The 14,745-nt window shown below is 37.4% G+C and overlaps 2 protein-coding genes across 3 annotated transcripts in view; one reads left to right on the forward strand and one right to left on the reverse strand.

Moving 5' to 3' along the window:
- Nucleotides 1-757: 757 nt before the first annotated feature.
- On the reverse strand, nt 758-10,996 carry LOC144642835 (Golgi-associated plant pathogenesis-related protein 1-like). 2 transcript variants are annotated; one of them, XM_078501925.1, is made up of 4 exons: nt 10,925-10,996; nt 7,336-7,403; nt 2,568-2,807; nt 758-1,108 (listed from the first exon to the last, which is right to left on the reverse strand). In XM_078501925.1, the coding sequence occupies exons 1-4, from the start codon at nt 10,971-10,973 to the stop codon at nt 791-793; spliced, it is 675 nt and encodes a 224-aa protein (XP_078358051.1). In that variant the 5' UTR covers nt 10,974-10,996; the 3' UTR covers nt 758-790. The 2 variants fall into 2 exon arrangements, with proteins under 2 accessions (XP_078358051.1, XP_078358050.1); XM_078501924.1 differs by lacking the exon at nt 10,925-10,996 and adding an exon at nt 8,469-8,579.
- A 1,325-nt stretch (nt 10,997-12,321) lies between these two features.
- LOC144642775 (uncharacterized) overlaps nt 12,322-14,745 on the forward strand; it is a 13,174-nt gene continuing 10,750 nt past the window's right edge. Inside the window, exons 1-2 of the mRNA XM_078501846.1 lie at nt 12,322-13,013; nt 13,508-14,480. Of these exons, the coding sequence (XP_078357972.1) occupies nt 12,832-13,013; nt 13,508-14,480 (1,155 nt within the window). The 5' untranslated portion in view covers nt 12,322-12,831. The remainder of the gene's footprint in view (nt 13,014-13,507; nt 14,481-14,745) is intronic.

A 14,745-nucleotide genomic window follows, 5' to 3' on the forward strand; every position in this document is an offset into this window, starting at 1 on the left:
TGAAAATCAGACCCTGGGCGGGTGGGAGGGTGACAAGACTAACGTGCAAGAAAAAACTACTCGAGCGACAGCGAACACGAGGAGATGAAACCTGAGACCTTAAGATTGAATGACGCGATCGATCAAGCAATTAATTAACAACTTTGATCGTGATCAAAACAATACAATTATACATCTTCAACAAAACCGTTAAATTCTTCCCTTCTTTAAATGACAAAACTAGCTAAAAAACAACAAAGCAACACTAGCCGTATATTTAATGCTAATAACATTTCGGCAAGAAGTTATTTACTTGCAATTGTTACTCCAATGCATTCTAAAACGGAAATGTCAACGCTATGATCTAAGAACATTCACAAGAATATTTCAGCCTAAAAAAGACAGAAAAATAAGAATATTCAGCCTGGGCCGGAAAAAAATTCTTATAAAAAGAAGAGAGTGTATTTAGCTTAAGATGATCTTATTACAAAGGCTATATATTGCGCGGCTTGAGGTAATACCTTTCGTTCAGCAAAATTTGTTTTTCACCCCCCTCTATACATTGAAAACAAGCGATAACACGTGAGCTCGCCAATCTAATTGCGGAAAAGAATCTTGAAAATCAATTTCATTTTATTAAGACGGATTAGCCCATATGCGGTACACGTTTAGCTCTGACTGAAAATAGCAACCCTCCCCTACCTTCCCTCTCCCACCGAAAGTTGCAACTGAGATAGGTATCATGTTCACAAAACAACTTAACGACACTTTGTTGGGGAATTAAATTTTTATAGCAGCATTGTTTTCTAGATTAATATATCAAAATAAGAAATTTCATATTCAAAAATAACACGAGAATTTTACACGCCAGGCAGCAACAAATTTGTCCGGGACCTCCCCCACTGAGAGAAGGTACTTCCTCTGTTGTTGTGTTTGTTGCTGTTGCATTTCCGGTTGTCGTTGTTATTGTTGTCGTTGTTGTTTCCTCTAGGATAGGGAGAACATTTTTCCTGAACGATGTCGCCCCAATGTAGTTTCCAGGGGGGTAGTACCGAATCACCACGACCTGCCTGCCATCTCTCCTAGTCGCTTGTGCCGCTCCAATCTGTTTGGTATTTTTCCACACAACCTGATTTAAACAACAGTACCAAAAAAGCGTGCCTGTTAGAAACAAGAAGCACTATTCATTTTAAATAAAGGGACAATGCCATTAGGGTTTTGCAGCCTTTTGGTCGAAAATGTTCTGAAATAAGTGGTAGGCGATTTTACCCATGAAAAACATTATCTTTGAACATTTAACTGAAGATAGAACTTTTATTTGGTGATAGAAATCAAACTTCGGCTATAAATATCGATTTTTTTTGAAGGCGCGCGGAAACAACTTGAAAACGTTGGCTAATAACGTTTTCAAATTGCAATCCATTTCCATCCGAGCCATCCGCAGCCAAACACGCTTTTAAACAGTTTTAGTGCTCTAAAATAGCAATTAGAGAGGTTAAGCATGACGTTAACGGCAGACGGCAAACGGCAAAGATAACTTTTGATTTTGAGCTCTGTTCTTCTAATCCGTAAATAAAGCACACAAAAATGGAATTACATCTCCTACTTTTCATTGCAAATACAAATAATTTCACTCTACTGTACACACAACTGAAGGGAGACGGCAAAAGTTTCATTTTTTTTTCTCATTTATTTTATTATTTTTGCCGTTTGCCGTTTGCCGTAAACGTCATGCTTAACCTCTCTATTGTTAATATTGAACGTGAACGCGTCATGTGAAACGTACTTTAAAACAAGCCTTTGTGAATTTAAAAAAGCAGTTCGGGCCAGTAACCTAACTGATGTGTTGGACGGAAGATGCAGCTGCTATGCTTGCTCAACATAATAATAATAATATAACTAATTTAAGTAATCTTGAAATCATTTTTAACTTGTTAGAATTGTAAAACATATTTGTGTAATTTCAACTACATTAACTATGCAGTTATATATCTATTTATATAATATTAGTATTTTTATATTTTATATTTGTATATTTATGTTAGTGTCCCCAATTAGCTATTTAGCTAAACACCCTGACACTTAAATAAAGTTTATGTATGTATGTAACTCTGTACTTCAATTTTTTTCTGAAGAACCTAATCTTGTGAAGCAGTTGCAATTGTTTTTTGGAGACCAGGGCATAATTGTTCCTATTGTTTGTTGTATTGCTCGCTCAAAGGGTAGCGAGGTATTCATGTGAGACCTTACGAGACCGCTTGCTGACCCTAAAAAGGACGTGTGACTTGAATCAGTAGCACAAGAAACAACGGACGTTAAGCTGTTCGAGGTTTTTTGAGAAAATATAAATTTTTCTTCATTTTGTTTTTTGTACGTATTTGTGAGCCTTGGAAAAGCCGTCGAAAGACATGTTTTGTTTTGTTGTTGGTTATTTTGTTTGTTTGTTTGTTTTATTTTTTTTAATTGGTAAATTATGTCTTGATAGTCGCAATTGAGAGAATCCTTAGCCGCTCAAATCAGAAACGTCATTTTTAATGTTTATGTTTTTGTTGTTGTTAACTGTCAATTTAGAAATGACTTGTCTTTACCTGGGTAAAATGTCCTGTACTACTTGAATATCCAGGTTTGTTGAAATCATAATATTTCACCTCCCCGTAGAAAGCTTTCGTAGCCGAGGTACAAGGTTCCTGGGGCCTGTATGAGGACATATAAAGATTCTCTCCAGCATTTCTGTTTGGAGCGTGCTGGAACAGATTGTTATTTGCTAAATACTTGGCCCAGTCCTCCGCGCCTTTTGCAAGGTTGTTATCCCACGTCACTGGGCCAGCCTAAAAAATGAATTTAATTTAATTTGAATTTAATCTAAAAAAAATAAAATTCTTAAAGGGAACGCTGTCACCAGTTTCACTTCAAAAACTCAACAGCCTAAATACATATGGAAACAACGAAAAGTGGTCCAATTTTATTTAAAATCGCCACGCAAATGTACTGAAGCGATAAACAAGGGGTATTATTAAAATGCCATCACGAACTTAAGTTTTCAACTTGAAAACTCAGGCTGATTTTTTCAAGTTTTGTCCTTGTGGATTCTTTGTTTCTTAAACAACAATTTACTTTATATATCCATCCTGATTTACTAGGTGCATTTCATGTACGAGAAGACCTATTCGCCGATATTAGTACTTTTACCGAAAAGCATCAAAATCCCCGTGACAGTGCCCCTTTAAAGACAGTAACAAATTTAATTAAAGTTCGGCCGGGATCCAAGGTAGCCCAGAGTAGCCTCCTATGCAAACATTGTTTAAGCGCGTCACGCAATATTTCCCCCTGGGACCAATTGTTCGAAGACCGATTAGCGGTAGCCCGGGGTTTAATTTTAATCCGCGGGTTTCTTTTTCTTTTGTTCAAAAGCATTTTCTTGGATGATTTCAAATTAAACATTATCATCAAAAAGAAAAAAAGGAATCAAACTGAATTTGTTTTTTGTTTTTTAGTTTTCGTATCTGAACTCAAATTTCGCACTAACACTGGGTTATCTTAACCCAGCTTTGAACAACCGGAAGAAAGATTACGTGACGCGGCGTAGAAGGCTAAAGCCACTGCCTGTAGCATGAAGGGACAATGAGCAGTGGCAGATCCAGACCTTTAGGTAAGTGGGGGGGCCTGATTAACCAGACCAAGAATAAGAAGGGGGGCGCCCTCCAAAACAATTTTTCTCAGCCCTTGGTTTAGCCTGAAAATAAGGTGGGGGCCCGGGCCCCCGGGCCCCTCCCCTAAATGGGAAAAACATTGGTCAAAAGTTGGTCAAAATTTGGCCAAATTAACCATGGTTAAAATTGGTCAAAATTTGGCCAAATTAACCATGGTTAAAATTGTCAAAATTTTGACCATTTTAACCATGGTTAATTGGGCCAAATTTTGACCATTTTAACCATGGTTAATTGGGCCACATTTTGACCATTTTAACCATGGTTAATTGGGCCAAATTTTGACCATTTTAACCATGGTTAATTGGGCCAAATTTTGACCATTTTAACCATGGTTAATTGGGCCACATTTTGACCATTTTAACCATGGTTAATTGGGCCAAATTTTGACCATTTTAACCATGGTTAATTGGGCCACAATTTGACCATTTTAACCATGGTTAATTGGGCCAAATTTTGACCATTTTAACCATGGTTAATTGGGCCAAATTTTGACCATTTTAACCATGGTTAATTGGGCCACATTTTGACCATTTTAACCATGGTTAATTGGGCCACATTTTGACCATTTTAACCATTGTTAATTGGGCCACATTTTGACCATTTTAACCATGGTTAATTGGGCCACATTTTGACCATTTTAACCATGGTTAATTGGGCCACATTTTGACCATTTTAACCATGGTTAATTGGGCCACATTTTGACAATTTTTAACCATGGTTAATTGGGCCACAATTTGACCATTTTAACCATGGTTAATTGGGCCAAATTTTGACCATTTTAACCATGGTTAATTGGGCCAAATTTTGACCATTTTAACCATGGTTAATTGGGCCACATTTTGACCATTTTAACCATGGTTAATTGGGCCACATTTTGACCATTTTAACCATGGTTAATTGGGCCACATTTTGACCATTTTAACCATGGTTAATTGGGCCACATTTTGACCATTTTAACCATGGTTAATTGGGCCACATTTTGACCATTTTAACCATGGTTAATTGGGCCACATTTTGACCATTTTAACCATGGTTAATTGGGCCAAATTTTGACCATTTTAACCATGGTTAATTGGGCCAAATTTTGACCATTTTAACCATGGTTAATTGGGCCAAATTTTGACCATTTTAACCATGGTTAATTGGGCCAAATTTTGACCATTTTAACCATGGTTAATTGGGCCAAATTTTGACCATTTTAACCATGGTTAATTGGGCCAAATTTTGACCATTTTAACCATGGTTAATTGGGCCACATTTTGACCATTTTAACCATGGTTAATTGGGCCAAATTTTGACCATTTTAACCATGGTTAATTGGGCCACAATTTGACCATTTTAACCATGGTTAATTGGGCCAAATTTTGACCATTTTAACCATGGTTAATTGGGCCACATTTTGACCATTTTAACCATGGTTAATTGGGCCACATTTTGACCATTTTAACCATGGTTAATTGGGCCACATTTTGACCATTTTAACCATGGTTAATTGGGCCACATTTTGACCATTTTAACCATGGTTAATTGGGCCACATTTTGACCATTTTAACCATGGTTAATTGGGCCACATTTTGACCATTTTAACCATGGTTAATTGGGCCAAATTTTGACCATTTTAACCATGGTTAATTGGGCCAAATTTTGACCATTTTAACCATGGTTAATTGGACCACATTTTGACCTTTTTAACCATGGTTAATTGGGCCAAATTTTGACCATTTTAACCATGGTTAATTGGGCCAAATTTTGACCATTTTAACCATGGTTAATTGGGACAAATTTTGACCATTTTAACCATGGTTAATTGGGCCAAATTTTGACCATTTTAACCATGGTTAATTGGGCCACATTTTGACCATTTTAACCATGGTTAATTGGGCCACATTTTGACCATTTTAACCATGGTTAATTGGGCCACATTTTGACCATTTTAACCATGGTTAATTGGGCCAAATTTTGACCATTTTAACCATGGTTAATTGGGACAAATTTTGACCATTTTAACCATGGTTAATTGGGACAAATTTTGACCATTTTAACCATGGTTAATTGGGCCAAATTTTGACCATTTTAACCATGGTTAATTGGGCCACATTTTGACAATTTTTAACCATGGTTAATTGGGCCACAATTTGACCATTTTAACCATTGTTAATTGGGCCAAATTTTGACCATTTTAACCATGGTTAATTGGGCCAAATTTTGACCATTTTAACCATGGTTAATTGGGCCAAATTTTGACCATTTTAACCATGGTTAATTGGGCCAAATTTTGACCGTTTTAACCATGGTTAATTGGGCCAAATTTTGACCATTTTAACCATGGTTAATTGGTCCAAATTTTGACCATTTTAACCATGGTTAATTAGGCCAAATTTTGACCGTTTTAACCATGGTTAATTGGGCCAAATTTTGACCATTTTAACCATGGTTAATTGGGCCAAATTTTGACCATTTTAACCATTGTTAATTGGGCCAAATTTTGACCATTTTAACCATGGTTAATTGGGCCAAATTTCCCACTGAGACGACTTGTCCGTCTCATTTTATTTGTCCGTCTCTAGTGTGAAAACGGGAGATATTCTGGAATTGCCGTTTTCACACTAGAGACGGACAAGAGTCTGAGACGGACAAGTCATCTTAGTGTGAAAACGGGACGGACACGATTTTGGACGAACAAGTCGTCTGAATTTGTCCGTCGATTTGGCCGTCTAGGAAGATGTTTTTTCAATGACGACTTGGTCGTCTAGACAGACAACTCGTCAAAAAGCCGTCTTAAATTCCCACTAGACGAACAAATCGTCAGACGATTTGTCCGTCTTCTAGTGTAAAAACGGCCAGTGAACCGCTTTCTCTCTGGAACCTCTATTTTCATTCGCTTTTTGTAAACACTGTCTCTACTGTTTGCTTGTTTTTTTTAAGGGTATTCTTGTGACCTGTTAGGTATTGTTTCAAGAAGTAACGACATTCTCTTTCCGAGAGGTGGTGGGTGACCCAAAAATGGCCATTTTCGCACTTAAGACGGACAAATCGTCTAGACGGACAAATCGTCTAGACGGACAAATCGCCTAAGACCAACAAGTCGTCTTAGTGTGAAAACGGGACGGACGCGATTTTGGACGAACAAGTCGTCTGAATTTTTTCGTCGATTTGGCTGTCTAGGGAGACGTGTTTTCAAAGACGACTTGGTCGTCTAAACGGACAAGTCGTCAAAAAGCCGTCTTAAATTCACACTAGACGAACAAATCGTTAGACGATTTGTCCGTTTTCTAGTGTAAAAACGGTCAGATAACCACTTCCTGTCTGGAACCTCTATTTTCATTCGCTTTTTGTAAACACTGTCTCCAATTTTCCATATTTATTATTTACTGTCTCCGTGTCAGGTATTGTTTCAAGAGTTAACGGCAAGTCTCTTTCCGAGAGGTGGTGGGTAACCCAAAAGTCTGTCGGTACCAATTTATACCACAGGGAGTGGAGATTTGCGTGTCTTGCGTAAGCCATGGTTTTCGTACACCTAGCGTGTAACACGCATTCGCATCGCGCCCGTGTAGTGTTCTTTCCCAATGCAAAGGAACGGGTTTTACCCTTAATACAAAAATAAATGAATTTGTTTAGTTAACGTGCAATACCATTTGTTATTTACCTGATGTTTTATGCGGAATACGTTATGCCATTTCACGCACTGGTCTTTGAATGGAAGTGCGGCTTCCACTAGATAAAAAAAAAACACATAATTTATATTCAATAATATATTAACTCATTAATTAATTAATTAATTAATTAGTTAACGTTAATTAATTAATGAATTAATTATTTATTTAATAAAACAACTTCCAAATAATGAAGTTATTCGAAAACATGATTATTAAAGTCTATGAAATCTTTGATTCATTTCTTAAAAAAAGTGGGAACGTTTATTTTCAGGAGCTTGCAATGGATTTCTTATATTTTACAAAAATATTAGTCCTTCGTGGTTTCGTAATCACATTGTACGACAGATTTTATTCGGGGCCCATTAGACAAATTGCTAACCGCTTACTAACGCTGATTTTTGTCAGAAACAGACGGATGGACAGCCATGGTGAAATCACGCCATTAATTTGTGATCAAACAAAGCGCAATACTCACATGTAAATCAAAGTATAGTTTCTTTTAAACAGGCGATGGTGATAGAAAAATTAGAAAACTTTTCGTTTTGAAACATTTTTTTTTTACTTTTCTATTCGAATTCACTCAAAGACGTAAAAAAATAATTTCTGTCTTTTTCAATTCCAAGTCTATTTTATTTCTAACTTTGGAGTCCAACTTCACCAAAGTCAAGCTAGTTCTCTGTCAGAAGGTAGATTTTCGCTAACTAACGCGTAATAGTTTTTGCATACGCGCGGACTTTTACGTACCTAAATAAGCAAGAGAAAATCTGTGAACGAGTCGCGTCAGCGGACAAAGTTGAGCTTTTCTAACTATTTCCGCAAACGCAACATAAATCACCTTTCACATATACGCTGTTGTGGCCAATAATTTTCTTCAAGTTTTGGAACACAGTACATATGTTTTGTTTCCTTTTTGGCCTTAGCCTGAATTTCAGACGTCCCTCGCTGGTCGCCAAGGAGCTTGAGACCAGAGAGAAACGTCTGAAATTCAGGCTATTTTGGCCTCAGATAGGTCGCGTTTCTAACTCAGTAAAATAGCTAAACAGTTTCCTCGACGTTCTCACAGATGTTGAGCGGAAACTACCGATCTAAAATTGGAAAACTGAAAGCTTAGCTGTTACCTTACCTTGTCTAGGTGAAATAGCAAAGAACAGAAACGCAGAGATGAGAAATCCCTTCATCAAATATGCGTGCATTTCAACTTGAAAAATGTATCTTTTCCAATTTACTTGGTATTTTCTGTTTTGTGTTCCAAGTTGTGATGTTGTTTTATGATTGTATTTAAAAATATTGACTTGCGTTTTTCGATATTGAATCGCCGCTTATATTTAGTGGTTTTGATTTGAGTTTTGTGATATTGTTTGCCATTTGAGTGATTTTGATTTGTGAATTGTTTCAGTTTGAAATATCAATTTAGTCGGTTTGATTTGTGTTTAGTTGTACAATATTGATGTGTATTTAAGCATTGATTCAGTTTGAAACATCAATGTTTAAGCATCTTGTAAGACGTACATGAATTCGTCTGTATTGATCTTTTTGTGTATTGAGAGTTTTTTAAACTGCATGGTCATACGACGGATTGAATGCTTTATACACATCAAACGCATTTCGTTTCATTATTTTTGCGAGCAAAACAATCGTAGCAAAGGAAACAGCGATTATAAAAAAAATAACGAAAGCAATAATTTTGCAAAACCCTTGATTAAACCCCACTCTCTTTTTCCTCCCTCTCTCTCTCTCCTCCCTCCTACTCCCCTTTCATCCCTCCCCCCGTACCAACCCCTCCAGCTAAGGCGAAGTTTTAACCAGCTGACTTCTGTCTTGATTTCTTCAACAGACACGTCATTAACAAAATTAAATGAGGTTCTGGTTTGCAATTTAATTGAAAAATCAGTTGTTTCACAGTTGCTGGCACCATAAGAGTGGTACCTCTAAGAGTTGCCTACCCAAATTAAACAAACCAACAACAGAACAGGACAGGAACACGACCTTTATTAAAGCATTAAATGACTGGGATTCACTCCGGGGGGGGACTCCTATATTTTTTTTTTTTTTTTTTGATTTTTTTTTGTATTTTTTTTTTTTTAGAAATTACAATGACAATAATACATACAAGAACCTAATGACAATGCTACAGACACAAACGAATTACAATATTAAACAAGCCTTGTACAACGTGACTTAAACTTAGTACAAATTGAAAGGACCAAATAAAAAAACAAACTGCCTCCGACAGCGGGTACAGATACAGGTAATTTTTGGTTAATTTACTACAATAACAATAAGAAAAAGAAAGGGTGACAATTAAAAAGGATTTAATTAGACATTAAACCTAAGGTGATAATAGAGGGAGCAGAGGCTCCCACTTCGTATAATGGTAATTTAGATTATTGTTCTCTCTCGCAATGAAACGTTCCAGTTTGTAAGTATTCTTAATACGTTCTAATAAAAGTCTTGGTGATAAAAATTTGTCATTTAATTTGGGGGACTCCTATATGAAACGGACGGGGATGCTCGTCGGAAGTATTAATTCAACCCCTAAAGGAGACCAATCTGTGTGTGGCTCAAGCTTTTCTTGACCCCTAAAAGATACCAAAAAACTAAGAATAGAATTTATATTTGTATATTTTTTTCGTGTGTAACCCCAAACGAGACCATTTTGGCTAAAAATATTGGCGTTTTTTTCCGGAACACCCTAAGCGAGACCAAAAATCCGAAATTTACACCCCTAAGCGAGACGACGAGCATCCCCGTCACTTTCATATGCGAGTCCCTCCCCCCCCCCCCCCCCGGGGCTTCACTGCCCGGCTCAATAAACTAAAAAGGCCAATCCCGCATTCAATTTTTATGGGAAATTGAGAAATATTAAATCGCTTTTTATCTTAGGTTTTAATTGTATATAACCTAGTTTTTAATCAATTTTTAACAATTTTATCATATTTAACATTTTAGATTGCCGAGTTTGTTCTTTAAGTTTCAGTTTGTATTGGTCAATTTTTATTTTTAGAGGACCCTCCTGAAAATCACTTTAGTATAGTGATTGGAAGCCTCCTCATTAAATATTTTATATTATCATTATTTAATTATTATTTCGCTCATTCCAACTAAAGGAAGTTACGTACCGTAACCTATACCCTTTGTACCGACATTTAAATTTGACGACGCCAAAATGATGATTTGTCTAATCTTGTCTCCTACTGCGTGGTTCGCAAAAAATAAACATGGGCACCGCCCCCAAAAATGAACTCTGGAAACGCTTATGATTTATTCTTTTTAATTTCCCAATTTCCCACGAGCACCACCGTTATTTTTTGTATATAAATGCTCCCCTGGCCAAGGAATGAAAAACGAAATTCTATTTGGTCTCGATAGCGCAACCAGATTACTAAACTCGCAATAATTTGCCAACAAAAAGAATATCGCATTTACGGTAATTATCGCTGCGTTCGGGTCAAATATATTTATAGAAGTTTTAAATTCTTTGCCTGATAGCGTGACGCTCGATCGTCGAGCAACTAAAGGGGGCAACTAAACATTTCGGATTGTCAGTTCGAAGGAAAATACAGCAGTTAGTCCACTTACCTTTAAAATTTGGAATAAGGAAAAAGGTTGTGATAAACAAGATCAACATTTTCTCGCCACGGCTGGTCTGGTTGTCACATGATGTTTTGAACAAAGATTAAAATGCTGTCACTATAAATGATTAACCTTTCACCCTGGATCAAGCAGTGATAAGAGGGGCTACGTCACGCAATTGCTGGTTTTCACTGTCACGCAATCAAAAAATAAATTCGAAACCATTCAACTACAGAAGCTATGAATTTCAAATATTATAGATGATAAATAGATAAACGATTTCTCCAAGTTTCGGGTCTGTGCGATGTACCGTTCGCGAGTTATTTTCTGTACCTTTCCACGCAAATTTATAAAGCTTAGTATGGGGATTTCATAACTGTGTCCTTCCGAGGGACACAAATATGGCCGCCGTGATGTCAGAGAAACCATCTGGAACTCAGTTCTGTTTACAACAGCGGCAATCCTTGGCTTAAGAGCTAGTACACTTTCACATAAACACCACTTATTAGACTTATTATATCTGAAATGTTCAATTTGCTCAAAATGGAAAGGAAAGGCCTTTTTTCAAACAAAACAGCTTTGTCACGGCACTCAGCTTGATGTCACGGAAAACTCAAATATTCAAAATGCTCTGTTAAAAACGAATGACACTATCGATCTGGAAATTTGAAAAAATATATATCTTTAGTTTATCTTTCGCCTAATGACAACGAAAATTTAGCAGGCCTAGTGAAGTTTGATTTCAGAATTTTATGACGTAACATGAAAACCAAGAATTAAAGGCATTTGCAGCTAGCACTGACCAGCTGTTCATTGATACATTTTTTTCTGCAATTTTTTCCCCTTGAGCCGCGTCAACTCAACCCACCGAACCAGAACGTAAAATATAGACATGCAAATGTATAGAAAGTTTTGACGAAACTGGATTCTTTCAGTAGTACCGCCTATTTGCGTCCCTCCGCCGCGAAAAAAAGAAAGCCTGATCGCAGGTTAGGAGAATACAATCCTTAACTGTATGATAAATAACTTGTTCAGAACTCAATTTTTGAAAAAATGATCTGCCATCGGATTTCCATACAAACACTGTAAATTCAGTCAAATGGCGTCTAAAACCGCGGCAAGGTCTATTAATTTTGGTGGGGGTTTAGGCGTCCGGCCCCCTACCCTTTTCCAACCGACCCTATTTCAGATTAAAACATACGGTTTTCCCTATCGTATAGCTAGCTAGCCTGCAAACGCAGCGCAAACGTATTTCCCGTCGTCTCTTCGGCTCGGAGGAAACAAGCACAGCCGGAAATACGTCTACGTTCGCAGGCTAGTAGCTCTCTGAAATCGCTTCAAGCGAAGAGCAAAAGAGCCTTAAGAAGAGAGAACGGAAGTCATTTTTGTTTTAAAACATTCTTATTTCCAGCAATAAAATAAATGCCTTGCTTTCCCATTCGATTTCTTATATCAGGGTCGTAACCAGGTATATTTTTTTATCGCTGATCCCAAATTTTAGGTCTTAATTTTGATTCCTGATCCCCTAAATGTGGCAACATTTGATCCCTGATTCCATTCTGTTCCCATCTGATTGGCCGATTCGGATCCCATAATATGCCATGACTTGTGAACCGGGATCCGGGTCCATGATCTCGATCCCGAGGCTGTGATCCCTGATCCTATATACCTGGTTATAACCCTGTGCCCTGTCATATTCATCGTTTACGTTCTTGGGTTGCCTGTGGATCTACGGCCCACAATCCGTTGCGTGAAGAGAAAAAGAAAACAGAAGGACTGGGTCGAGTACTTCGGCATGCAAATGAGCGGAAAATTCGAAAGTCGTTTATTGGTGTTGTGTTTCTTGTTCGAGCAAAATGTAGCTTTTCTAAGCCTTGTGGAGCGCATCAGTTTTGCCCAAGCCAAGAATCAAAATGCCAAAGAAACCTTCAGTGGTGAAGACGTATGGAAGGCATAAATATCGGACGGTTAAAGCCCAGATTTGGCTTTCTCCCGACGATGATTTTCGCTCGCCGTTTGGAGATTCAACTCGTTTGCCCTCCAAAATCGAATCCGCTTCTTCTACAAATTTATTCAAGCCGAAATCGTCCAAATGGTAAGAAATTTGTCAGTTGTATGTGTTTATTTTGTTCGTTTTTATTGTTAGCCGTGTAAGGGAATAGAGTTAACCTTTTTGCGTCCAAATAAATCGAAAACATTTATATACCAATCGATTTCGAGACAATCGAATTTGGTCCGTGTCAAAGTTTGTTCGTTAAAAATTAAAACAAGCTTACAGTTGTATATCAGGAAACTCACTGCAGTGCTACTTACAGACAGCAGAAAATCAATATTATCCAAGCTTTTATAACAAAAGCAAAGTTGTCACGGGTCCGGAAATGGTCAGGGAAAAATAAATATTCTTAAATTATGTCAGAGAAAAGTAGAGAATTTTATTAGTCAGGGAAAATTGACATTTTAGAAACAAGTTATAACATCACTCATTTACAATATACACTACAGTTATTGTACACTTTCCCTGAGACATGCTGGGTATATTGATTTTTTTATGTTATTTTTGTGTTTTTGTTTCTTTGTTTTTTGCATCAGGGGTAAACCTTTGAAAAAAGCACCAACTTCACAAGCCTCATCCCCTAACAACAAAAGTGAAAAATCCTTCAAGAAACAAGACAAAAGCTGGTTATTTGATCACTCTGACAAGGAAAACAATGAACCTGATCCTTCAGAAAGAAAACTTAAAAGGAAAAGGCAAACTCTGTTCAGTAATTGTACCCCAATATCAATAGCGAAATCTCTTAGACATTCCAGATTGGATAACAGCAGGAATTTGAGAGTTAATCAGCAAGAAGTTGTTTTGGTCAATGATACTTTTGAAAGTAAAGATGAAAGCAACAGTGATGTTCATGAAGTTGTTTGTATTGAGGACAGCGAAGAAAATGTATCGCTTCACTGCCAATCCAACAAAGTTTTTGATCCAGCAAATTCAACAAATGATTCCCCAAGTCAGTGTGTCAATTTGGATGAGAATGCCGTGCTGCATAATTCTGCTTTAAGTTTTAAAAATAGTGAAGTAAATGGCTTAGAAAATAAAGATTGCACCTATTACTCAAAACGTAACACGAAAGGTGGCAAGATGGCTTTAGGATTTGACAGTTGTCAATCATCCTATGTGACGTCGACTCCTGTATTTGATGTCGACACTTCTCCAGCAGTTGGAGGTTCATGCAAATCAGATTCACAAAGCTCCTTTTTGGAGGGTAAAGTTGTCTTGGAACCATGTAGAATTACACCAATTCAATGGACGAAATTAGCATCTTTCGATGAAAAACCTCACACTGACAGCAGCATTCAGTCACTGGCTGATGACGACAGGAATTCAGAGTTGCTTAAATCTTCAGCCACGAATGCAAGTGCTAAATCTTCCATGGATTTGAAAGAATGTGTGGTCTCCCTCGAGAAGTTAAGGATAACACCCTTAAAGAACAAGAGCAAATATCTCATGGCCACCATGTCTGGAGATGGTAGTGTTTCTTACAGCAGGAAATCTCAGCTGTCATTTGTGGTGAGTTATCAACAATAATATCAGTTTATCCTTTTTCATGCTGAGGATGGTACAGCAAAGATGGCAAAAAGAGCACTTACACGTACCTCCTAACAAAATGGCCTGGGTTTGATTCCAGTGAGAGCTGCGGCAACCAGGGATGTCACTAAGGGCTGGCTGCCAGTTCATTTCACTGGCTGAAAGAGAACTTACATCCAGCTGAAAATCCAGATGAAAACAGGGACTTGGGTAGACTTTTAGAGATGCCAAGGCCAGAAAAGGCGGC

Source organism: Oculina patagonica, chromosome 2, assembly GCF_052425735.1.
Source record: "Oculina patagonica isolate OP01 chromosome 2, crgOcupat, whole genome shotgun sequence".
Taxonomy (NCBI): Eukaryota; Metazoa; Cnidaria; class Anthozoa; order Scleractinia; family Oculinidae; genus Oculina; species Oculina patagonica.

Excerpts from the sequence above, each read along its gene's own strand:
- LOC144642835 (XM_078501924.1), bottom strand. The coding sequence starts at position 8,538 with ATGCACGCATATTTGATGAAGGGATTTCTCATCTCTGCGTTTCTGTTC. Across the intron at positions 7,404-8,468 it reads TGCTATTTCACCTAGACAAG|TGGAAGCCGCACTTCCATTC; the intron begins GTAAGGTAACAG and ends TTTTTTATCTAG. Across the intron at positions 1,109-2,567 it reads GTACAGGACATTTTACCCAG|GTTGTGTGGAAAAATACCAA; the intron begins GTAAAGACAAGT and ends TGTTTAAATCAG.